The 26,695-nt window shown below is 35.0% G+C and overlaps 1 protein-coding gene across 1 annotated transcript; it reads left to right on the plus strand.

Annotated features, from left to right (window-relative positions):
* Positions 1-21,361: 21,361 nt before the first annotated feature.
* On the plus strand, positions 21,362-23,588 carry Fdx1 (Adrenodoxin-like protein 1, mitochondrial Ferredoxin 1). The gene is made up of 4 exons (XM_073981388.1): positions 21,362-22,090; positions 22,161-22,212; positions 22,280-22,386; positions 23,216-23,588. The coding sequence occupies exons 1-4, from the start codon at positions 21,994-21,996 to the stop codon at positions 23,458-23,460; spliced, it is 501 nt and encodes a 166-aa protein (XP_073837489.1). The 5' UTR covers positions 21,362-21,993; the 3' UTR covers positions 23,461-23,588.
* The last annotated feature ends 3,107 nt before the right edge of the window (positions 23,589-26,695 follow it).

Genomic DNA, 26,695 nt, shown 5'->3' on the forward strand with positions numbered 1-26,695 from the left:
AAAATCAAAAGCGAATGCCGTCAAACTTAAGTTTTAATGTTTTTCTTGTCAATATTCCAATGAGTAACAGTTTTCGTTTAACAGAATGTTGCTATGATATCGTAGCAACAGAGGTTAACTCCCTCTACAGTTAATTTTTAACAATTGACTTTTCCCATCTTATAATATTGACATCTTTGAGTTGAACAAAGACATAGAATTGTAAAGACTGGAAAAAGGTGCATAATGCAAATATGCTTATGAAACAAAGTATATAAACATTTTATCAACAACAGGGGTATGTTAATGTTAAAAACTCCATTAAAGCGCATTTCGGCTTATACGAATTGTATGAAAGCAAAAAGTTGGACTTAGGATTGTATTCCATAGCAGTTTCCAGTTCATTGAATATGAACTAAGCGGTTAAAAACGCCTGAAATTGTTAACTACTTAACAGAATGTTTTTATGATATCGTAACAACAGAGCTTAACTCCATCTATTGACAAATGTTAACAAATGTTAACATACCCCTGTTGTTGGTAAAATGTTTATATACTTTGTTTCATAAACATTTGTGCATTATGCATCTTTTCCAGTCTTTACAGTTCTATGTCTTTGAGTTGAAAGAAGAGAAATATAAATAAAAACGCTTTTTTAGTCTTGGCGATAGCAAAAGCCGGAAAAAAATAATATATAAAATAAATTTGGGAACAACTCTAGTTTAGTAAAAACTCCCCGATTTTTTGAAATTTTTTTCCAGAGGTAGATATTGTTGTGCTGATCATGGGAATGTATAATTTTCTTGGGGGACGGACCCGGTTTTTTGACCCCAAAGTCCGGGTACAAAACCCGGGTTAGACCCGATTCTACTAAGACCCGATTGCTACAAAATGGGTATCATTGGAAAGCTATGGAAATATCTATCCAAAAAGTGGATATATGTTGTGGTTCCTTCCAGGTACTCAGGTGATATAGCCCAAAAATCAATTTATGGGCCCGGGGTTTTCAATAAAACCCTCAAAAAGTATAAAACAGGTGCATTATGTCACATTATAGCTCGCACTTAAACCTATCCAAAAAGGTGCTACATGTTGTAATACCTTCACTGGATCCAGAGATATGGACCTTAGAATCTTGACAACTCGGTTCTGTAGTTCTCATTTCTTAACATTATAGGTGTCTATGGAAAATTTAAAGTTGTAAATTGAACAAAATTTTCTTTTAAATTATAATTTTTCTCTAAATAGCCGGCCTACGGGCGGGGATTTAAGGCTTTCTCCTACGGACAGGCGCAAATTTCGGGAACGGGAACAAAATTTTGTTTTAAATTATAAATTTTTCTTTAAATAGCAGGCCTTCGGCCGGTGATTTAAAATTTTCTCCTATGGACAGGTGCAATTCTAGGGAACGGGAACAAAATGTTCTTTTAAAATATAATTTGTTCTATAAATAGCCACTTAGAGAAACTGGGGCCTAAGAGCCTTATCTGTGGATACAGAGAAGGTATTACAACATATACATATGTAGCATCATTTTGGAAAGGATACAGAGAAGGTCCAGATAGGTATTTTCATAAGTTTTCCAATGATACCCATCTTGCAGCAATCGGTTCAGTAGAGCCGGATCTAACCCGGGTTTTGTACCGTGACTTTCGGGTCCAATAACCATGTAACCGGGTCCGTCCCCCAAAAAATTATACATTCCCGTGATCAGCGCAACAATATCTACCTCTGGAAGAGAGTTTTTACTAAACTAGAGTTAAGCCTAAATTTGTGTTCTTATCTAAATTGGCGTATATGGAAGTTTAGTGTGGAAATTCTTGTCCTATTACATGAGGAGAACTAGAAACAGCGCGCACAGCATCTTAATCGGAAGTCTTCACCAAATTGGGGAAAACAAACATCTTAAATTTTGATTTTTTGATCTGTGCTTTTTTATCGAAATATCAAATATTTTCGAAACCAAAAAATACCAAAAATAAGAAAAATAAATGTAAATTTATCTATTATTTATCCGTGTACAAATTTCAAGCTTTTTTCCTAAAAAAATCTCAAAATGCATTACATCGTTTATAAATCCACCACAAAAATATGACCGTTTGCAAAACGAGTAAAATAAACGATTATCGGATTGCATCACACGTTGTTTCGATCAAGTTTTCCATAGAACACAATGGGATATGAAACCGATATCCAAAACAATTCGAAAAACTGGAACAAATGTCAATGTCGGCGTACCAGCTGTCGGTGATGGTCACCTTAAAATTGGCAACGCATCCTGATTTTCGAAAACGTCCAGTGAACAATATTTTATACACTGAACAATAACTTTTATTGCAGTTTGTTTTTATTGTCTATGTAAATGTAAAATGTAAATGTAATTGTTATCAACATTTTTTAAATCTATAAAAGGCCCTTCAGGCGTTGATTCTGTCCTTTTTTGCTGGACAACTAAAACATGTAAGATCATTTTTACAACTTGTAATTTTAATTTTATAAACTTAATTTATTTCTATAGCGAATAAACACCACACATTTTAATATCAAACTTAAGCAACATTGGATTTGTTTTTACTTGGTCGTCGCCTTTGTTTGTATTACTGCCGTTTGATGTTAGATGGTTTGTTCGGGTTGTCAGCCTCTTGCAAAAAGGGAGCCTTTTAGTGTCAAAGCCGACATTATTTTACTTGATGACATTCTTTTAATTTGATGCCGGATGAGACACGACACCAGCCAATCAGACGCCGGCAACCATGTTACTATTTTTTACATGCTCAAATTTGTCGAGTAAAAAGATTTTAAAGAGAGCGTAATTCAGCGCCATTTTTGTTTAAAGAAAAGTGAACATCTTACAATTTTTTTGTGTACGGGAACGGTTTTTCGGATAAAATGTGTAAAAGTCGTAAAAATTTTAAAAACTTTTTAGTTCTGGAACAAAGCTAATATAATTTTGCAGAACCTCAGTTGAATCACCGGGTCACGTTGCCATGAATGTAATTTATATATACATAGGATGTATAAAAGTGCCCCAAAATGGACCCTGAGGAACACCACATTCCACAGTAGCGTAGAAGAACACACCCCATTTACGGAAACAACCCGTGATCGATCAGATAGGTACGACGAAATAAGTCTATACGCAGAAAAGGGGAAATTGAAGTAGTTTTGCAACTTGTTTACCAAAATAAGGTGATCCACACGATCAATTTTTTTTTTTGAATTTTAGTTTGTTGGAGACATACATAGTACATATAAACCGAAGAATTTGTGTTTACAACGTCTTTATTTAAGCTTACCCCCTGTTTTTGTAACTATTTTTTGTTCGTTCGTCTGTATTCGTAATAATTCAGGCATCATTGTACAGCCCCCAGATGACATACGGACCTAATTTTTCGTAGACGCGTTCCATATATAGTTAAGAATTCCTCTTTTAAAAATCAGAACTCCACATTTGCGCTGAGGCGAGTAAATCGACCTACAAAATTTGACAATTCGTGTGAGAAGAACAAAAACTTTTACAAAAACAGGGGGTTAATGAAGAATATTTTACCGTTTCCTTCTACATTTTGGGTTTCGCTCAAAAAATTTTGACAGCAAATGAAGACTACGGCCTGAATTCGCCCATTGGATCACCTTGTTAAATTTGCCTTGGTCTGGCGTATGGAACAAAAGAACTTTGAACTTTTTTGTTCCATATCCATACCGTTTGGCGTATGGATAATGATAATACAGACAGACATCATACCTATATCCAAACATCATCCTATACCCCATCTAACACAATAATATATGTATGTATATTTAATAAAAGTTTGAGTAACTGTATTTTCTGATATGTAGCCTAAAATCAGATATATTTATGATTCTATGTACACTTAAATCTGGACTTTCGTTCTCGATCTTCCATTTTCTTACGCTGCATCTCCAACATTTGTAAACGCATTGATTGTAAATCAGTTTTATTACTATTTGGTTTGGCGGTCTTGAAGTTCTCGGTCTGAGATATCCCAGAATTCGTATTACTGATGTTAATGTTCACGGATAACGATGACTCCTTCCGTTGGATACATTCCTTCGTTTCATTAAGGCAATCATCGACACCAGCTGTATCTTCGGTTGCTGCTGTTGTACTGATTTTTTCTATCACCATGTCATTGGGCTCATCCCTTTCATTTTCAGCAGATGTATTTGAATCAATCATTTTATAAAGTACATGCATTAGCTCCTTGTGTCTACGTTCACGATTTCGTTCACGCATCTCATTTATTTCCAATAGAGTCTTTCGAATAGTTTCACCTAATTCTCGTATAGATTTTGCACTTTCGGATCGGTTGTCCTCCATTACTCCATACACAATATTTGCATCCTCAATATCGCTTTCATTATCATCCTCATTTCCTGCATTATTAACTAAAGCTGTGATTACTTTTCGTCGTTTTAATTGATCAGATTTATCACAGAGACTTCTTTTCTTTAACATATTTAATTTCAGAAATTTCAATTTACAATTTTCCTGATTTACATTAGGCAATTTCACTTGCGTTTAGAGTTGTTTGGTTTATGAAAGAACTAGTTCAATCAAGCGATTCATTGGAAATGGCGTACTAACTAGTTCACTGAACTACCCAAAAAAGTGGTTAGTGTCAAGGCAAATTTATATAAGGTATATGCATGAATTACAAAAAATAACAAATTGACAAAAACAACATTAGCTGTGTTCCTTTACTTACCTGAGGTTCCCATTTTAACCATTTGTTACCATTTTAAACCTGCAAAGCGTTCCTTAACCCCGAAAAGTGGCAAAACTGGAAGCAATTTTTAAGAGAGTGAGAGGGGAGAGAAGGCGGAAATGGCTTTCTCTTCTACCACAGGCTACCAGCCATGGTACAATAAGAAAGGTAGATGCATCGGTGAATTGCTACAACAAAGCAACTTTTTTGTAATGTAAACTGTCAAAATTTTCGCCAAATGGTCTGTTGTTGTCTCTTTTTATCGCTTGTGTTTGTCTATAAAGTGTAGACATGCTATCTCTTACTTACCGAATCATATGGTTTATTGTTTTGATTTTTCATGGCGAATTCATAGTTTTTTTGACGTTTTAGATTCGATCAGCTGGGCTGAGGCATCTACCTTTCTAATTGTACCATGCTACCCATGGTAGAACAAATACAAGGTAAAGTTAATACTACAACAAATACAACTCGAACAACAACCACAAAGGAATTTGTTTTTGTTTGTAAACCTTAGTGTCAACGTAAATGTAAACAAAACAAGGAAATGTCTATAAATTATTGGAATTTAAAAAACTAATAATTTTTCACATTTGATTGAATATTTTGGAAAACATGAATGAAAACTCGTTAGATTTTCAATTTGAATGTTTCCATATCATTCCACTAAATGCATAATTTCTAGCAGAAAGTAGAATACTTGCAAAAATGTTTCGGGTCGCTGGTAATTCATTGAAAAAAGAGAAGATGTTTCAATCATTTGCTTTTGAAAACAAAAAAGCACATGTTTATTAGGGCTTTATTCTTTTCAAGTTTAAGAAAATACCACACATTAACAAATATTGTACCGCCTCTATAAGCGGTGTTTTAGTGTGCGGCATGTCGTTCGGACCTGGAGGAGGTTACATGTCAATGATATGAAGCCGTCTTTATGGGAAATAGTTTTTTTTTCTGATGAATAAATTTGTTCTTCAAAAATATATATCCCTAATATACATCGAACATAGAAATAAATACATAAAATGTCGAATGGAATTTGACACTAACACTACAACCCAGTTCAGTCAGCTGGGTATTGCTGCTACCTTTTCTTGTTCTACCATGCATGCTACCAGCAAAATTTCTGCAGGTAGAAAATGGCAGAACTGATTTTTCGACTTTTGTTTGACGATTATTTCACAAAATGGACGAAAAATCGAAGAAAAAGTCGAACACTGACAACACTAAATTAAAAACTGTGAAATAAAAGACGAAAATTGATTTTTTTATGTTTTTTTTTCTGACATTGCTGCCAGACCTACCATTTTCCCGTTCCTTTACTTTTCTGGTAAAAATGTTCATGAGAGAGCAATTTTGAACAATTTTGACACTTTTCTCTTTTACCACTCTTACCATTAAAAAAGTAAAGGAACAAAGCTATTGTTGTTATTGAAAATTAATTGTCAAAGAAAATATTGAATAATAGGGTGGTTCTAAAAATTTTCTCAGGAAAAACAGAAATACATTTTAAATATCCTCCAAAATAGAGCAAATTTGAATCAAAATGTAAATATAAAGCATTCAGAACTGTCGTAAGTCAATTTTATTACACGTTTAGGATGAAAAGCAGTATTTTATGGTAGCAAATTTCGAAGTTTCAAATTTCATGAGTAGACCCACCCTATTACATTTTGAAAACTAAATTTACAAAAAAGTAAGAATACAGCAGATTGCCACTTCTATCTTATATAAATTTGCCTTGGTTAGTGCAATTTTATCACTTCACTAGATCCATTGTAGAATAATTGCAGGTAGGCCACAGGTAACAGCTGATTACAATTTGTTTCTTACTATGAGCTAATCTGTCAAAAAGCAGGGTTGTCATTTTTTATTGTTGTTGACCTTAAGCGCTCGGCACATACGGTGCGTTGAGCGTTGCGTTACAACAACCACATGAAAAAAGTGTAAGTGAAGCCAAGTTTTTTGAAAAACAACATGGCTGACGCATTAAGCGCTCGGCACATACGGTGTGTTGAGCGTCGCGGTACAACAACCACATGAAAAAAGTGTAAGTGATGCCAAGTTTTTGAAAAACAACAATGTGGCTAGCGCATAAAAGTTAAACATAATTTAACTTATGCCCTGTTCCTTTACGTGCAAGAATCTTCAAGTTTTACCACTTTTGACTCGAAAAGCGTTCCTTTACTTCAGACACCATACAATTCATGGTACAATAAGAAAGGTAGATGCATCTGCGAATTGCTACAACAAAGCAACTTTTTTTGTAATGTAAACTGTCAACATTTTCGCCAAATGGTCTCTTGTTGTCTCTTTTTATCGCTTGTGTTTGCCTATAAAGTGTAGACATGCTATCTCTTACTTACCGAATCATATGGTTTTTTGTTTTGATTTTTCACGGCGAATTCCTAGTTTTTTGACGTTTTAGATTCGATCAGCTGGGCTGAGGCATCTACCTTTCTAATTGTACCATGATACAATTCATATGGGAGCAGTTTACAACTTTTGCCGGTTTTACCATTTTCAAAAGTAAAGGAACAGACCATTAACGTGGCTTTATGCAATAATAAAGGTAATTGCATCGGTGAATTGTTCCAACCATCGCACAATAATACAGGTACAGCGGCAAAAACAGCTGATTATCACACTAGTTGCCAAAATTCATTATTGCGAATAAAAACACATACGAAAACAATATCTTATTTTAAGTGTTTTTGTTTTTGTTATTAATATAACGTATAAGTGCATATATGTAATAAATTGGACATAAATTTTTTTGCTTTATCCATTCCTAATTCCTTCCCAGTTAGTACGAATGCTATGCAAACCTGCCTAATAGGTTCGTTGATCAAGGGATTTTCGCTTATATCTTAGGGCCGCCTCTCTCCAGATCGTGAAGATCTCACCTGACGTGCCTGAGTGGTGGAAGCCTGTCCACTAGATCGAGTCAGGAATGCTCACGGCGTTAACCGGTATTGCCTCGACAGCATCTTGTTGTGTTGATGTACCTGAAAAATCATCGTCTCCTCATCATGATAGTCCACTGGTGTCACGTGGAAACATCCTGTTGCAGTCTTGATTGAGGGCGGCATTGAATTGAGTTTGAATATTCTTCCATCGCGTATCGCTAACATTTGCATACCACACTAGCGGCGCTTACCACAGACCGGTTTTTGTCACACATTTCTGAACACAAGCAAACATTTTCAAGGTTGTCGGTGGTGGAGTTCTAATCCAATTGATTTGATTTGAACAATTGCATTTGAAAGAGGAAATAAGTTAGAGGATAGCGAAGCCGCCCCACAGTCGATGTGTCTGAGGAGCCTTCCTATACCAAAGGCGAAACATGCATGTCACACAGTGGTGATTGTGTGGGTTCGTATCGTCGGCTTTCCTTTTTCAAAAAGCATCTTGGTCAGTAAGCTCGTCTCTAACGAGAAATTAATTAAAAAATTAATAAAAAATGACCTCCGCCTAATAGGCAAAATTTTCAAATAAAAATAAAAATCAGCTTGAGCCAGGCTGGGGTTCGAACCCAGGTCCTTGAAAAACACATGGAAAAAAGTGTTGTCACGGCGTGTTAGTGTTCAGAACCAAACTCATAACTTTCAAAGGCGACGCTAAGCGTTTGTCATGAAAGCCATACAAAGATTTGAACAAAAAATTCAACTTTGTAAAAAAAAACAACTTGCATTTGAAAGAGGAAATAAGTTAGAGGATAGCGAAGCCGCCCCACAGTCGATGTGTCTGAGGAGCCTTCCTAAACCAAAGGCGAAACATGCATGTCACACAGTGGTGATTGTGTGGGTTCGTATCGTCGGCTTTCCTTTTTCAAAAAGCATCTTGGTCAGTAAGCTCGTCTCTAACGAGAAATTAATAAAAAAATTAATAAAAAATGACCTTCGCCTAATAGGCAAAATTTTCAAATAAAAATAAAAATCAGCTTGAGCCAGGCTGGAGTTCGAACCCAGGTCCTTGAAAAACACATGGAAAAAAGTGTTGTCACGGCGTGTTAGTGTTCAGAACCAAACTCATAACTTTCAAAGGCGACGCTAAGCGTTTGTCATGAAAGCCATACAAAGATTTGAACAAAAAATTCAACTTTGTAAAAAAAAACAACTTGCATTTGAAAGAGGAAATAAGTTAGAGGATAGCGAAGCCGCCCCACAGTCGATGTGTCTGAGGAGCCTTCCTAAACCAAAGGCGAAACATGCATGTCACACAGTGGTGATTGTGTGGGTTCGTATCGTCGGCTTTCCTTTTTCAAAAAGCATCTTGGTCAGTAAGCTCGTCTCTAACGAGAAATTAATTAAAAAATTAATAAAAAATGACCTTCGCCTAATAGGCAAAATTTTCGAATTAAAATAAAAATCAGCTTGAGCCAGGCTGGGGTTCGAACCCAGGTCCTTGAAAAACACATGGAAAAAAGTGTTGTCACGGCGTGTTAGTGTTCAGAACCAAACTCATAACTTTCAAAGGCGACGCTAAGCGTTTGTCATGAAAGCCATACAAAGATTTGAACAAAAAATTCAACTTTGTAAAAAAAAACAACTTGCATTTGAAAGAGGAAATAAGTTAGAGGATAGCGAAGCCGCCCCACAGTCGATGTGTCTGAGGAGCCTTCCTAAACCAAAGGCGAAACATGCATGTCACACAGTGGTGATTGTGTGGGTTCGTATCGTCGGCTTTCCTTTTTCAAAAAGCATCTTGGTCAGTAAGCTCGTCTCTAACGAGAAATTAATTAAAAAATTAATAAAAAATGACCTTCGCATAATAGGCAAAATTTTCAAATAAAAACAATTCAAAATTGTTGGACACCGTGACCTTGGGTTATGGACTCCTTAGTGATATTATCAACAGCAGGGACATGTTGTCGTTTTTGTCTAACTACAATGTCAAATTGGTAGACCAGGCGAGAAATTAATAACATCACAACAATCGAATCGTGACCACTATCAAGACTTGGGCATAAAGGCACATAACATCAGCTTCAGACAATTCAATTTGCGTAATTGGACAGCATTCATTTGTTTATAGTCCACCGATTCCGTGGCAATCTTCAGTTGATTATATGGCAATAATTTCAGTTAATCATTGAGTTTTTGTACCAATTCACGGAACTTGGTATATATGTTCTTCTTCACTGTTTGTCGATCAAAAAAAAGGACATTTTAAACAAAACATTTTTGGTTTCAGTATTTTTGGTGAATTCAAATGAAAATGACATATGTATATACAATGTATGTATACCTTCATTCAGTGTCAAATTCAGTTTGGTAATGAACGTAATTCAAATTCAAATTTTGAAAAAAAATTTAAACAGTTGTTAGCATGAAACTACCTTTTTTGTTATACCATGCAGGTGAGTTAAAAAATATTTAATATAAGATGTTATTTATTGTAACTCGGATTTTACACTTAAAACATGTGACATCCGATTTTCTTTCAACTTGTGTACTTTGTTAAAGCTAGTTAGTAGGCAGTGTCGAGGGATGGCGCGTAGAGTAGTACACATAAGCTCTGTTCCTTTACCTGCCTGAGGTTACCATTTCTTACCATTTTTAACCTGCAAAGCGTTCCTTTACTTTAGCACGCATACAATTTATATGAGACCAGTTCACCACTTTTGCCATTTTTTTGCCACTGTTACCATGTTTTAAAGTAAAGGAACAGACCAATAGTTCATAACATCTTTGTAAAATTTTAGCTGCAACAAAATATTTTATAACTGTTATATTATTATTTTTTATCTAAAAATGCTATGGGGCCATATCAAAACGTGCACCTGTGCCGAAAATTCTACTTTGGAATATTTTATACCCCCGCCGAAGACAAAATTGCAACTTTCAGCTATTTCGGTAAGATCGGTGGTACCATTCTATGGGGACTATATGAAAACGTAGACCTATACCGAACATTTTTATAGGAATGTATGCATAAAAAAAAATTCCTAGCCATTGCAGTTATATAATGTGCATGGTAGAACAAACAAGGTAAAGTAAATACTACAACAATGTTAGTGTCATCGGTATATGTAAAAAAAAAAACAAGGAAATGGGTTATAATTTATTGGTATTTAAAAAAATAATATTTTTATTTTTGATTGAATATTTTGAAAAATATGAATGAAAATTCCTTCCGTTTTTAATTTGCATGTTTCCATGTCATTCCACTAAATAGATAACTTCTCGCAGAATGTAGAATTCTTGCAAAAATGTTTGAAAAGGTGACTGAATGTTTTGTTTTTGAAATAAAAAAGCCCGTATTTATTTACCACACATATTAACAAATGTTGTGTCGCCTCCATAAGCGGTTGTTTTGTGCGGCACGTCATTCAGACTTACATGTCATTGATATTGTTACGAATGTAACTGATAGGTTTAAGTTAACCCAGATATGCCCATTGCTTGATCGTGATCATTTTAAAAGTATTTTTATATTATTTTAGAAGCAAATGTGAAATAATAACAGTATGTTTATATGTTTTTTTTTTAAAAATTTTTTGAAAAAAAGTAGTTTTTGAGGCCACTTTTGGACACAGGGTTTTATCATATAACTGAGAGTTATGGGACACAAAACATTTGACATATAGTCCAAAGACACCTTTTCGGCATCTAGTTAACGTTTTTTCGTAGTAGACTCCACATTGTGTATGTTTTCGTTATAAAACTACCCAATAATTAATCGGTCATAACGCAAATCATTGTAAAAACTAAGCGATAGGTGGCAACATCGATGAACTTGACCTCAAAACTCAAAAATAGTAGCTCAAAATAATGGAATCACATAATATCCCAAGAGCTACAGATGTGTACTGAGTATATCACCAAAATAAACGGTACTTTGATAAACATAACATATCAAATTAGCAAGAATTTTGTGTGTGCTATATATAGGACGTTGGGCATATCTGGGTTAATTTAGTTTAATTTCCGTTAATTTAAAAATTTGAATTGTAAAGTAAAGTTTTATTACGCCGTTACTTTATTTAAGCAACAACAACTACCATGTAGAATTCTGTTCATCATTCTAGTTCTTACTTTACCTTTCATTATCGTTTAGTTTGCTACTTCTTTATTTCTTGCATTTCTTTGTTGCTGTAATTACGTCATTAGTGTGCTTGTCCACTTGTATTGATCTTCGCCCATGTATGTGACTATGGTTGTTCGCTTAGTGCGAATGTGCGTCTGTGTGTTCGTTGCACAGATTCGAGGTGTTACCAGATGTTCTGGATAACTCTCGAACAGGGAGATTTTAGGGATAAATACAGGTGGAAGCCGCAACGGCGAGTTAGTTGTGTTTTAAGCGTTGAACTGAACAGATCGGTTAAAGAATAGCTGCGTGCTAACTAGAGACAAGCTGCGTGCTTAGTAACAACCAAAAATTATTTTTTTTCTCTCTAAAATATATTTCGGACACCCCGACACATTCGCCAAAACTATAAAATGTATAAATTTTGCTGCTAATTCCATAAATTGTACGATAATACTCATATTTCCTTGGGGCGTACGTATACTTTTGTAATGCTTGGTTTACATTACGAAATCCACTTGATTTCAACTGTCTATTCCTTTGCGTATATGTCAAATGAAAACTCATCTGAAATCCATTGGATTTCGTTTGACGTTTAATCAATGGAATTGACAGTTGAAATCGAGTGGACTTCGTAAATGTAAAAGAAGCCTAAGTATCATTTTTTTGGTTTTTGTAAAATTTACCGTTATTTATATTATGGAATATACTTTTGTTGTAATAAATATTGTTTATTAGTGAGACGAAATAAACCTGTGTACTTGGAATTTCATAAATATCATTACTTTTTCTAAAACCCGAGATTTATGGGGCGTACGTATACTTATGTAAGACTGTGTACATATATCCCTAATATATATCGAATGTAGAAATAAATATACAAAATGTCGTACGGAATTTGACACTAACATTACAGCCCAGTTCAATCAGCTGGTTATTTCTCTTACCTTATAGAACGGTTACACTACAGCTTTTTGCCGGGTTAACCCACTTCATGAGGATTTATACAAAAATTAAATCGTCGTGTTTTACACGTTTACGATTGGTCGCATGAGATTTTATGGAGTTAATAAATCTAAAGTTATTTGAAAATCATAAAATTATTTTTTTACATTAGACACTTTTTAACAAAAAGTACGCCTTATACCATGATACAAAAATGTATCCCTGTGTGATATCTCATTTGAGAAATTGTAAAAGTGTAAAACACGACTTTATTAGTTATTTTGTATGTATACGTAAACAAATATCAGCTGATAGTTAATATCCTAGAAAAGCTAAGTGTAACCATCAAAGATTAACCCACTGGATCTATTAAACCCAGTGGGTTAACCTTCAATAGTGTAACCAGGGTATTATATTGTTCTACCATGGATAATGTGGTAGAAATCTATAAAATACCGTTCGTTGGTAAAAATAAAATTTTACCAAATATATTAATAAATGAAGTCGAGTCTTTTTTGATCCGACTGCGCGATTAAAAAGCTGGAATATGAGCTCATTTTCTGATCATAAATGACTCCTTTGTCGGGAGGAAAACGTAACCTCAGGCGACTCTTCTAAACAAATCACAAATGAGTCTTCCTCTGCATTAGTTTCGAGTCATTTTTGCCATTTTCATGAGTCTTTAGGGATTCATTTATGGGTATTTTTATTAGACGAAATAAATTAAAAAAATTTCTTTTTATTATTTTTTGTTCCTTTCCTTTGTTTTATTGTCTTTTCTGCTTTGTTATGTCTTTTAATTATCCTTTATGTTGCACGGTGGTTAGTATACTGTCTCTTCATTTCACTTGGCAAAACCTGAACATGTGTTGTATTTGTCTATACACTTAATATTGTTACGAATGTAACTGATAGGTTTGTGTTAGTTTAGTTTTATTTCCGTTAATTTAAAAATTTGAATTATAACGTAAAGTTTGTATTACGCATTTACTTTATTTAAGCAACAACAACTACCATGTAGAACTCTCTTCATCATTCTAGTCGTTACATTACCTTTTGTTAATGTTCTTTTGTTTGTTTTGCCATAATAATGTAATTATCGTTTAGTTCCTACTTCTTGTATTTCGTGTAGTTGTTTGTTGTTGTAATTACGTCATTACTGTGCTTGTCTACTTGTATGTATGTGAGTATGGTTGTTCGCTTAGGCCGCCATCAGACCATCTGCTTTTTCACATGTATGTTGTCACTTTGGGTATACTAATATACAGAACAGCTGATTCATACATGTGAAAAAGCAGATGGTCTGATGGCGACCTTAGTGCGAATGTGTGTCTGTGTGTTCGCTGCACAGATTCGAGAGGTTGCCATATGTTCTAGATATTTCTAGACCAAGGAGATTTTGGTTATAAATAGAGCTACGAATGGCAACATTGAGTTGAGTTGTGTTTTAAGCGTTGAACTGAACAGATCGGTTAAATAAGAGCTGCGTGCTAACTAGAGACTTGCTGTGTGCTTAGTAATTAAAGTCGGTTCCGAATAAGTGTAATAAAGTAAATAAAGCATTGTAGAAACGTAATCTAAAACGAACCCTGTTTTATTTGGTACAAATCGTACTGGGGAATAAAACAACGTCTACACGGAGATTAGTTAAATCTAATTCCGTAACAATTGGTGTCAGAAGTGGGATTACGATCATCCTACAATGAAATTCAAGGATCTACAAGAGGAACACTTGAAGAAGTTCCTATCTAAGCTTGGGTTGCCAACTACCGGAAGTAAGGCTGTGCTACAAAAACGCCTTTTGGAAGAGTTAAAGTACCGTGAAGTGGACATCGACAAATGTGAGTTTGATATTAGAGATGAGACTTCAGAGGCGGTTGCAAGTTATACGGAGCTTGCCGAAGTGATTACAGCAACGTTGGCGAAGGAATTTAGTAAGAGAATGGAAGAGGAATCTATTGCAATAAATGAAAGCTTCAAATGTCTGACGGAGGAATTCGACGAAAAATTGGAAGAATTAGAGGCAAAAATCAGCGAAAGACTCGATAATATTACGCAAGTTGTTGGAAAGCGATTCGAGGTTATGGAAAACCATTTAAAGAAATTGGATAGGCAATTTCTGGCCCAAGACGAGAAGATTGTGAATCTGGAAAAGAAAATGTCTGAACTGGAAATCAAAGGAGGACCAGTGCGAGTTATTGATAACACTCTGAAAATCAAGCCTCCTGAATTCGACGGATCTACATCGTTTGATGTCTTCAAATTACAATTTGAGACGGTTGCTTCGAGAAATTCGTGGAACGATAACGAAAAGGCGGTTCGACTACTTATGGCATTGAAGGGCGGTGCTGCTGACGTATTACAGAATATTCCCGCCGCTTCTAGAAACAGTTATGGAGATATAATGGCTGCTCTTGAACTTAAGTACGGTGGCGGACATAAGCAAGAGACAATGGTGAAACCTCAGGCTTGCAATGTGCAGAGGCTGGAAGTTGAGGACAACAATCCTCAGACCGTTGTCGAACTAATGAAAGATGCACTAATGCAGGTAGTAGGTAAAGTGAAACGAAGGGCTGGTAAAACGAGAAGGACTTGCTACAACTGTCGGAAAGCTGGACACATTGCACGAGAATGCAGGTTGCAACGACCAAGGACCAGATCCGCCTCACCGCCTTCAAAAAGCGACGACCAACCGGTGGCCAAGAATCTGGAAAGAGAGACATCAGGTGAATCAAATAAAATGAATTCCGTCAATCACGAGACGCCGCTGGCAGAGGATGAAAATGATGGTCCCACAATCTCTATAGCCATAGTCCAGCAGAAGAATCACAACTTAACGGCTAAAGGCTTTATCAATGGTGTATTGCGTACCTTGACATTGGACACCGGTGCAACAAAGTCCATTATTAGACCGGATTTGGTAAAAGGGAAGGTATTGCCGTTAAATGGAGTCAAATTGCGGACGGCCACAGGCGAGACTACAACGGTTCATGGAAAGGCCTACCAAAGGCTGAGCATGGGTAGAAAATCTGTAAATTTCGATTTTATAGTGGCCGATATTGTGGACGAAGTTATACTTGGTGTAGACTTCATGATTGCCTTCGATATCAACCTGGACATAAAGCACCGTGTGATGACTTGGTCCAATGTGGAAATACCGATAAGTGTGGGCTACAACGAGAAAAGCAAACATCGCCCAAAAGCAGAATCCGGCGAGATTGCTGTCGATGTCCGTACGCTGAAGGTGGAAGCCGCCGACAAATGGCCCGTAGGAAAGTGGAAAAATCTCGCAACGAGGAGGAAAAAGCGAAGATGTACGTCGAGGAAAGGTCCATCGAAAAACGGCCGTACAGCAAGGAAGGACAAGTCCGAGGAAGACCAGGTGGCACTTAGGAAGGTGACCACGAAGAAAGAAGGTATAACGTCAAGATTCCTGGAAAGAAAGCAACGTCCAGAAGAGCAGAAGTCCAGAGCTGACGCAGTAGAGGGTACATCTAAATCGGTTGCCACCACTACGGAACGAGAACTGCGTCTAGTCAAGAGGAACAGGCTTAAGCGGGAGGCAGTGTTACCGATGCCCATACCACAGAGAGGGAACTGTGCCTATTCGGGACGAACAGGCTTAAGCGGGAGGCAATGTTACGAATGTAACTGATAGGTTTATGTTAGTTTAGTTTTATTTCCGTTAATTTAAAAATTTGAATTATAACGTAAAGTTTGTATTACGCATTTACTTTATTTAAGCAACAACAACTACCATGTAGAACTCTCTTCATCATTCTAGTCGTTACATTACCTTTTGTTAATGTTCTTTTGTTTGTTTTGCCATAATAATGTAATTATCGTTTAGTTCCTACTTCTTGTATTTCGTGTAGTTGTTTGTTGTTGTAATTACGTCATTACTGTGCTTGTCTACTTGTATGTATGTGAGTATGGTTGTTCGCTTAGTGCGAATGTGTGTCTGTGTGTTCGCTGCACAGATTCGAGAGGTTGCCATATGTTCTAGATATTTCTAGACCAAGGAGATTTTGGTTATAAATAGAGCTACGAATGGCAACATTGAGTTGAGTTGTGTTTTAAGCGTTGAACTGAACAGATCGGTTAAATAAGAGCTGCGTGCTAACTAGAGACTTGCTGTGTGCTTAGTAATTAAAGTCGGTTCCGAATAAGTGTAATAAAGTAAATAAAGCATTGTAGAAACGTAATCTAAAACGAACCCTGTTTTATTTGGTACAAATCGTACTGGGGAATAAAACAACGTCTACACGGAGATTAGTTAAATCTAATTCCGTAACAATATTATACGTTACATTTATAACAAAGTTTTATAAAAAGTGTATATTTATAAAAAGTGTAAAAGTGAATTATTTACAACCAAACTAAAAAATAAAACAAAACAATCAGTTTTTAGTCACCTATCTGTTCAAAATATGATCAGAAGATACATAATTATAATGACTTTTCCTGCATGACCCTTTTTTGATTAAGCATTTTTCAATCTTCATGAAGATCAAAAAAGCTTCGTTCCAGTACTTTATTAATGGTAAAATGCTCAAAAGAGAAAACTGTCAAAAATGAGTTCAACGCACACATTTTTCCAAAATGTACGGGAACGGAAAAATGGCAGAAACGTCAAAAAATCTGGAACAAATGTCAAAGTCGGCGTGTCAGCGAATCGGAAGCCGGCAAACATGTTGCACATTTTTGCTCGCTCAAATTTGTCGTGTAAAAAGTTTCTAAGAGAAGTGAACATTTTGCAACTTTTTTGGTGTACGGGAACGCATTTGGGGGAAAAATGTTCAAAATTTGTAAAAACTTTTTAGTTCTGGAACGAAGCTAAAATGTGACTATAAATAACGAAAAAATAGTCACATTTTAAACGCCTCAATGATTCATTTGTGATTGCTACACATTTGTTGTTGTATTTTAAATTGAACTCTTTTTAATCATTACAGGGAGTCACTTTCGAGTCCCTTTCTGATCATACAAGCGACTTAATCAATTTTTGATCACCAAAGGGACTCTAAAAAGAGTCCGCAATGTGATTTTTGAAGAAACAATCTTCCAAATACTAGCTAGGAAAATACCAATATACCAATATATACATTTTTTGTGATTGTGTTTGTTTTGAAAAACAAAAATATTTATAGTTACCCAACATACCATTAATGTCTAATTCATGAAAATTGCAAAAATAATATGTGTGTTCGTTTACTTACAATTTGTACAAATTGTTACTGGATATTGTTCGTTTACTCGACAGTACCATGCAAAATACCTTAGTCAGTTACAAGAAGTTACTGGACTTGTACTAATTTGTACAAATTATTGAGTAAACGAACGGACCTAATATCTATAAGATCCTTCTATAGATACAAGGATCGCTTAGAATAATAGGACACATTTAAAATTTTCCAAATGGCCGCGTTTCCATTGTTCTACATTTGTTTCAAAAGCATTTAAAAGCTCTTTATAATATTTTCATTCATTTGTCAAAGAATGAGTATTTATATTAAAAATTTTAATTTGAGAAACAAATGTTCTCTTCGTTTATTGTATTTGTGAGACATTTTCACACATACCACTAAAAAAGGGGATCCCATCATGGTATAATAAGAAAGGTATGACAGAGCTTACAGCTGATTACAATATTTTTCATGAAGGTGACCGACTTCTGTCAAAGCTCTTTTGATATTTCGTTTTGAAAATTGAGAACTATGAAAATTCAACATAAATAAAGAACAAAATTCTAAAAAAGGAGATTCATTGAAAAACTGGAATTTTATTTTAACACAAAATTTTATCTGAATACGGCGATGGAAGCTGTTGGAAACAAAAATAGACCCCTTATAGAATTCCAAACGACCATTACCGGTGGTATATAAGACCTGTAGAATGTGGTATTAAATTAAACGGCTGTATGTTCGTAGATTTGGTGCTGATGTCTAACGTCTCTTTTTTTATATTTTGTTTGCAAAAGGCGGTTTCAAAAAACAAACAACGTTTGAGTTTCCGAAATGTTTTCGATATGTGTTCGTAAACCACCGTTTGGTTAATAATAATCCGTAACCGATCATATGAATCTTCCTGCAATGAACAGAAGATGTTTCCCCAAATGGCGTATGAACCTACCCAGCAAAAAGTTTGCATCCGCGGATGCAGTTAAATCACTAGAACAATTGCCGCTGGAGTACATCTTTTCCTATGGATTCACCTATGAAATTTACAAGAGAGCGCGCAGCTAGGATGCACTCCATTTTGCTTCCACGGCACACAGCTAGGATGCACTCCATTTTCGATCCAAATCACAGCCTTTAATGTAGTGTTTTAGATTGAATTTAAATGCAGTCTAAAGATGCTTTAAAATGCAAGCCATTGCAAATATCCCAAAATAAATAAAATACATTGCTTATTCGTGTAACAAGAATTTTAACTTTATTACACTAATACAAATTATAAAAACTCTCCATTAAATTCGATCATAACTGAGTTTACTTCCTCTGCTCTGCATTTTGTGACACCGCAATTGATATTGCTTCATCATCCAAATGGTTTTTCATTTTTCCTCCAACTCCAGTTCAGATTTCCAAAAATACTCTAACTCCACTTTAAAAATAATTTGCATCTCGTGAATTACAGCAATGTTCGTATCTTTAGTTTGTATTTATTTATTTTTTTGAACAAATTCTTATAATTTCAGACACTCTTTCTTGTGTTCAGAAAAAAAGACTGCTGCTGTAGGGATCAAAAAATTGGCTTGCTTGGCTAGGGATCTATAAGCGAGTGCTTCTAAAATGTATCGAGCGGAGTGCAGTTTTCATAACTCCGTGTGGACTGCATCGAAAGATGTATTGAAATCATAACTCTGCATTGCACTACTTCCAAACTTTTTTGCTGGGTAGTGGTGTGTTTTCCCATGTATTCAACTTGGTTTAGCTATATCAATTCATCATGCTGAACAATTCGTATAGAGAAGAATGAAACTCATTATCCATGTCAGTCATTTAAGAACACAAAAATCAGAGTAAAGATTTTCTGACCTCATATGTATTTATGAATTTACACGAAAATCATTACGTAAATAAAAACATCAAAATATAACTTTTTTATCTATTCAGTTGTCATCTGCTAATACTTATTTTTATAGCGGTCGCTATATATTTGATATTGAAAATGAGCCGTGCCGCTGCTCGTTTTGGTATGGTTCTGTAAAAAGGATTAATTTTCATTGTAGAAGATTACTGGCAACATTTCTACCGCGATATTGAAAAGATAAACATAAAGTTATTTCAATTTTACCCATTTTAAAGATTTTGAAATTTGAGTACAAACATAAGAAAAAAATAAATAAATAACTTGAAGTTTGTCAATATGTATAAATAATTTTGACAGAAAGCGGTCATAGCTCCAGAGTTGTGTTTTTAATGTTTTTCAGAACCTGTTCTACCTTCCTTATTGTACCATGGATCCCATCGCCTAAGCCTGGGGCTCGATTCTGTTTCTATGAAAATATGAAATGAAAAATTTTATAAAGGAAATAAATGTCAAATGAAAAAAATTATAAAGAAAATAGTTTTCATTTAAAATTTTCATTGAACAAGAATCCAGGTGCTGATCTAACCCTGCGTTAACAAATGAAAGGACAGTTGACTTCATGTATTGGTTGTCAAAATCCCAAAACTTGCCTTTGTGACGTAGGCGTCCAGACAACTGCAAAAGCAGTTGTAAAATTATGAATGAAACTCATCGAATTCCTTTTCTTTTCCGTTCACATATTTTGTTTTTGTTCATGTTCTTTTGTTTTCAACACATTTCAATTATTATCTCACACATTTTTATAAAAAATGTCAAAATTTTGTTAACCCGGCTGTCTGTGAAAGAATGATGGACAGCTGGTAGCCAAACGACAAATGTATGTATGTGTTAGTAAATCAGAGTTGTATTTGAAGACAAACTGTCTAGTGTAAACGCCTAGTAAAGCTGTTCATATCGAGGACAAACATACAAGCTCTGTTCCTTTACGTGCAAGAATCTTCAAGTTTTACCTCTTTTTACTCGAAATGCGTTCCTTTACTTTAGAGACCATACAATTCATATGGGTGCAGTTTACAACTTTTACTACTTTTGCCGGTTTTACCATTTTCAAAAGTAAAGGAACAGACCAACAAAAAACATCGACTTTTATTTTTGGCGCGCTAAATCGGTACTTTTTCTACTGTGCGTAGCTTGTATTTCACCAGTTGCAATCTTCTGCAAATAGTTAGGCTGACTTCCTAAACGTCAGTTGCATTGTATTCGTGCACGAAACTAGGGGTTTTAGATCGAGTTCCATACTAGAGTAATTTTATAAAATTACACATGGTATAAGTAAAGAGGTAGATTTAAATGAAAAAAATCTATAGAACCCTTGTTTTTCTTGAATTCCTAAAACTTCAAAATTAAGCAACAAGTGGGTTTGTTTATAAAAATCGCGAAAAATGAATGAAGGGCCAATGTTTCTCCGCATAATCAAGTTGTGGATATGATAAAATGATTGTTTCAATGATAACCTGACGAATTATTTCCATACAAATGTTCCAAAAATAATTTTAAAAATCATTGAATTCGATTGTTTTTAAAATTGTTTGGCTTTTTATTTAAACACCACACACACATACACAGTTTGTGTATATTGTTTTGAAGTTTTAGGAATACTCGAATGAAAAAATTTAAATTGACATAAAGCTTTGGCTAACCTTTCTTATTAAACCATGAAATTACAGTAGTGGGGAACTCGATCTAAGAACCCCTAGTTTCATGCACGAATACAAAGCAACTGACGTTTCGGAAGTCAGCCTTATACCTCGGTTACACTTAACCGGATTAACCCTGTGGGTTTGGATTTCAAAACGTCAAATAAATCCTCTCGAAGGGGGTAACCCGGCAAAAAACTCTAGTGTAACCGTACTATTACTTTCCCAATTTAAAACTTTCTGTGTGTGACTGCAGAGTTTGAAAGCACCAGCTGATTTCCATTTGGTTACAAATATCAGCTGATAGCCGCTGGTCATCCTTTCACTTACACCATTATACATACGTACGTCATTAATCCAATAGCTTGGGACAAGTTATTCATTTAAAAAAAGCACAATATTTAACAAGCATATACTGGCAAATATAGAAAACGAACATTTCTAATGAACTAGAATAATAAAGCTCAAACATAAGCGGATTGCATGGAAATGCATTTGACGTCCGTACCACTCCAAGAATAACCCCAGCAATATTTTCTCTCATGCATATGTTGCACGACTAACCTCGTTTAGTTAAAATGTTTTGTTTACTTTTGCGGCAAGTTTCTAATGGGGTACGTAGGAATATACAGCCAAATAAAAGGATATATCCAAAATTGTTGCACACAACTTTAGGTAAGTATTTGTATCTTAAAGTAAGATATAGTTACGATCAACTTTCAATAATGTATTGTCTTTGTTACAGTTTCCAGACACGGTGAATATGAATGGCAAGACCCAAAATCCGAAGATGAAATGTAAAAGAACTCAAAGTCTTATATTCTGAAAGTATTAGTGTTTACCTTATAAACTATTTTTTCGCAGAGTTCAAGTTACGTTTATTGACAAAAATGGAAAACGCACCAAAGTGAATGGAAAAGTTGGAGATAATGTACTGTACTTGGCTCACCGATATGAAGTAGAAATGGAAGGTAAATAAATGCCACTGTGTTTTATGTAATTCTGTTAATATAATAGTAATACATTAGGTATATAGTTTTAATACATTCGCTTGCAATTGACAAATTATGAAATCTACATATTAATTTTATTTAACCTGCCAGTTTTTTGTTAATTTGAAGCTAAAATGAATACCTAAAGTAACGAACAGTCAATAGCATAGACTAATGAAAAGATAAACGACGGAATGCTCTCACCGAGTATGTTCGAATTGAGTGTGCTGAAAAAGCAACTCAAAATAAAATGCCAAAAAATACATGTTAATAAATATTTTGTTCTGGCAAAAGGCTACATGGGGTTAGCTTTTGATGGGAACAATATCCTCAGACAAAAATATCAATAAAAATACTGTCATTTTCCGTAAAAATCGTCTTCGAACTTTTTTTCGTGTTTGAGTAGCTTGACGGTGCAAAATTGAGTGTTCATTCGTCTATGTTTTCATTAGTCTATGTCAATAGGACAATTTTACACTAGTAAATTATACTACAAAAATATACTTAGGGCCATTATTACATGTGTTCTTTTACTATGGATTTGAAAAAGCAAAATAAACTAATTTGGAGGCATTAACAATATAATTTTCACATTGAAAGTTAATGACAAGAAGCTCCTCCTTGAAATGCAATCATCACTTCTAACTTTAAGTTAACCAGAACGCTATAAATCTTTTGGTAAATCCAAACTATAACAAAAGAAGACTTATAATAAGGGGATTTGAAGTTTAAAAAATGCTCTTATTAATAATTATTATAGAAATATTAACACAAACATTTTAATTGTCCCATGTATTTTATTATAAAGGTGCATGTGAAGCTTCTTTGGCTTGTACAACCTGTCACGTTTACGTTCATGGAGACCATTTGGAGAAATTACCAGAGGCTGAAGAAAAAGAAGATGATCTATTAGATATGGCACCCTTCCTCAAAGAAAACTCCAGATTAGGATGCCAAATAATTCTTAATAAGGAGTTGGATGGCATCGTGCTGGAGCTACCAAAGGCTACTAGGAACTTTTATGTTGACGGCCATAAACCAAAACCACATTAAAATTAGTCCCATCCTTCCCGAAAGATCCGGGTAGGAACTGTATGTAATATAGTTTTCATATTCCTTGTTAAGCTTTATTGAACAAAATATATGTATGTAGTAATCTAATAAATGCACTTTTGAAGAAATGTTTTTTAAATTAAGTTTAGAAGCAAGCAGTCACACTGTAGACTATTTTAAGCAATGTTATAACGGTTCAAATACCCTCAGCGTAATATTGGCTAACTTTTCCTGAGTATTTCAGAAACGAAAAACTTTTTTAGTTGCGCCGTAAGACATCGTTGGGACTCGGCGACAAGAGGACACACACTCATTGATATGAGAGAAGTCTCCCTTGTCCTTGGGTGATATTGTGGGAACATATGTTTAAAGTTTCACAACCACACTGCACCATTTTCATATGTAAACCGATGAATTGAATTTATACTTAACTATTGAGAATACAATTTAAAATTTGATTCTTTAGATTTTAGTTAAATGGTCTGTTCCAAACTACAAGAATGTACATACTATTCAGGTATGTGATGGAAACAGAATCGAAATGGTGTATAATCGGAGAGCCTTTGATGATATATACAGTGTTGCTTCGCAATCGCCCCTTATTTGAATAGTATTTTTAAAATCCATTTTCAATTTCATTAAAATATTCACCAAAATTAGAAATATACGATTTGTGGCAAAACGAGTCGAATCGTTTTCCATCACATACCTGATTTTTTCGCAACTTAAAACGCGTTTTTCTCGAAATGACATTTTTTAAAGTCGGTGCCATCGATAGCTCGAAATCGATATTCATATATTTTGGTGAGCTTATAAAATACATAACAATATTGTCTTTAAGCGAGACAGTTATTTTATTTGTCTGCCCGATCATTGGACAAAAAATGGTAAATTTTCTTTGTTAAAATCGAAATGTTGACTTTGACTGCTCACAAATTTTTTAACAGATTTTTAAATATTCTGTTTCGCTTATAGACATAATTACCAGTAATGCGATTCTCTAATTCATTTTTTGAGTTACCGACAAAAATCGGTAAAACTGAAACGCAAAATTATGAATGAAAAGTTCAAATAAAAGTTGACAACACTCTTGCTATCGGTAGAACTTTTCGACTGTTTTTTATTCGTCGCTCTCTTACCGAAAAACATCGGTAATTACCGAAATTATAATCATTTTAATTTTACCGACAATTGTCGGTAACTCAAAAAATGAGTTAGAGAATCGGCCCACAGGTTATTAAAACGCCCACAAAAATATATGAAAATCGGCCCATTCGTCTTGGAGTAATGTAAAAACGGCGTTAAGTTTGGCCGGGCGGAACTTTTTATTCCCTCCGCAATGAGTTGTATTGAAGTAAAATGGAACAATTAGTTTTCCTTCGTTTATGAAAATACTAACCCAGCAAAATAAATTGGAAGTAGTGCAATGTGGACTAGTTCTGTCACGGCATGTTTTGATGCAGTTCAAACGGAGTCGTGAAAAAGGCACTCCAGTCCTCACATTTTAACCGCATTTGGATGCAATCCAAAGAATCACATCCACTTGTCACAACATCCGGATGCAGTTCAGCGGAGTCGTGAAAAAGGCACTCCAATTCCTCACAATTTAACAGCATCCGGATGCAGTCCAAGCGGAGTCGGGAAAAAGGCACTCCGTTCGCTACATTTTATTAGCAGTTGTTAGAGATCCCTACATGTACATAAATCAGTTTGTACATCTCTACAGGCAGCGGCATTCATTTTCCAAAAAGAGATAAGCGTGTTAACATTTCCAAACATTTGTTAATACAAACTAAATAATATTTCATTTGTGAACATTTTTCCGGTAACTCAAGAAAAGAAGATTTCCGAATGGAGTGCTGTTGGAGTACATGTCGAAATCTTAACTGGTGATGGGAAGACAACCCATTTAGCAAATGAAGCAAAAGCATTTCAGCTTGGAACAAATGGAGAGCGGAGGAAACACGCATATTTGCGATTGAATTCAATGGAGAATTTTCATAATATGTGTTAATGTAATAAAATTCTTAATATTTTTGTTTTACACAAATAATACATTTTATTTGTTCTGGCATATTTTGTAATGGCTTGCTCAATTTCCGCAGAATGCCTGTATCAAAACACGTGCTTTGGACTGCCTCCTATTCTACCCCAAAGGGTTAGTTAAAATGCAATGCCAAAGGGTCAGTTAAAATGCAGTGCCAGAAGGTCAGTTAAAATGCAGTGCCAAAGGGTCAGTTAAAATGCAGTGCAATGGAGTGCCTCTTTCCGTAGTCACGCTCTTGTAAAAATCATGAGTGAAAATGCATAATTTGATGCACTTCCAGATCACTTGTACATATCATTTAACTGCCTCTTTGGAGGCAAACTTTTTGCTGGGAAATTCTGCTTCACGTCAAGACTTATTACTAGGAGATGTGAAACATACTAACTGGAGAATATCACAATTTTTACATATTCCTGTAGTATAATGCGGCTAAAACGTTAAAAATACCAATAATCGGAAGCTACTGTACTGTGGGGGCTATAAAAAAACGTGGACCTATACTGACAAATTTCTAAGGGAAAGTTTGTTCAGTCCCCAAGCAGACTAAATTCCAAATCTCATCCATTTCGGTGAGAAAATGTGGTGAGAAACTTTGGTCCTAACGAGAACTAAGTACGCTTCTATGGGGGCTACATAAAAGAGTGTACCTATAATTATAAGTCTCTTCTGGTATATTTTATACCCATGGAAAACTAAATACCTATACCTAATTACAGCCATTTCAGTGGGATATTAAGGCCAGCATCTTCAAAATACCGAAAATAGGGAGGTACCGTTCTATGGGGCTATATGCAGACATGGACCAGACATGGAGTTTCAGGTGGACATTTATACTGAAACGAAGACTAATGGGTCGATTCCGTATAGCGACTCGAGTCATGTCGTGTCGTCAATCGTCTCCGCGACAAAATTTAAAAATTGTACTACGCAAAGCGATAGAAAATAATCGTCGACAACAAGTTAACGGTGATGTAGCGGAACGTTTTTTGTTTTGATTTGAATGAATCAGAAAAAAATATGAGAGCAAGTTGTACACAAAAGTTATAATTTTCTAAAATGATAAGCTCAGTTGAACTATTTTTTGATGACAGTGAAGAAAATATAGTTAACGTAGCATCTATCAGCCGACACTTAAGAGATAAATCGAATCTTTTAGAATTGCCATCAGTATTGTGAGTATGTTTGGTT

The sequence above is a fragment of the Musca autumnalis genome, unplaced genomic scaffold (assembly GCF_047663935.1).
Source record: "Musca autumnalis isolate F117 unplaced genomic scaffold, ASM4766393v1 scaffold_4, whole genome shotgun sequence".
NCBI lineage: Eukaryota > Metazoa > Arthropoda > Insecta > Diptera > Muscidae > Musca > Musca autumnalis.

Bases quoted from the DNA above. Each gene is read 5' to 3' on its own strand.
- Fdx1 (XM_073981388.1), top strand. From the start codon at position 21,994: ATGTTTTGTTTACTTTTGCGGCAAGTTTCTAATGGGGTACGTAGGAAT. The intron at 22,091-22,160 runs GTAAGTATTTGT...TCTTTGTTACAG, and splicing joins ATTGTTGCACACAACTTTAG to TTTCCAGACACGGTGAATAT. The intron at 22,387-23,215 runs GTAAATAAATGC...TTTATTATAAAG, and splicing joins ATATGAAGTAGAAATGGAAG to GTGCATGTGAAGCTTCTTTG.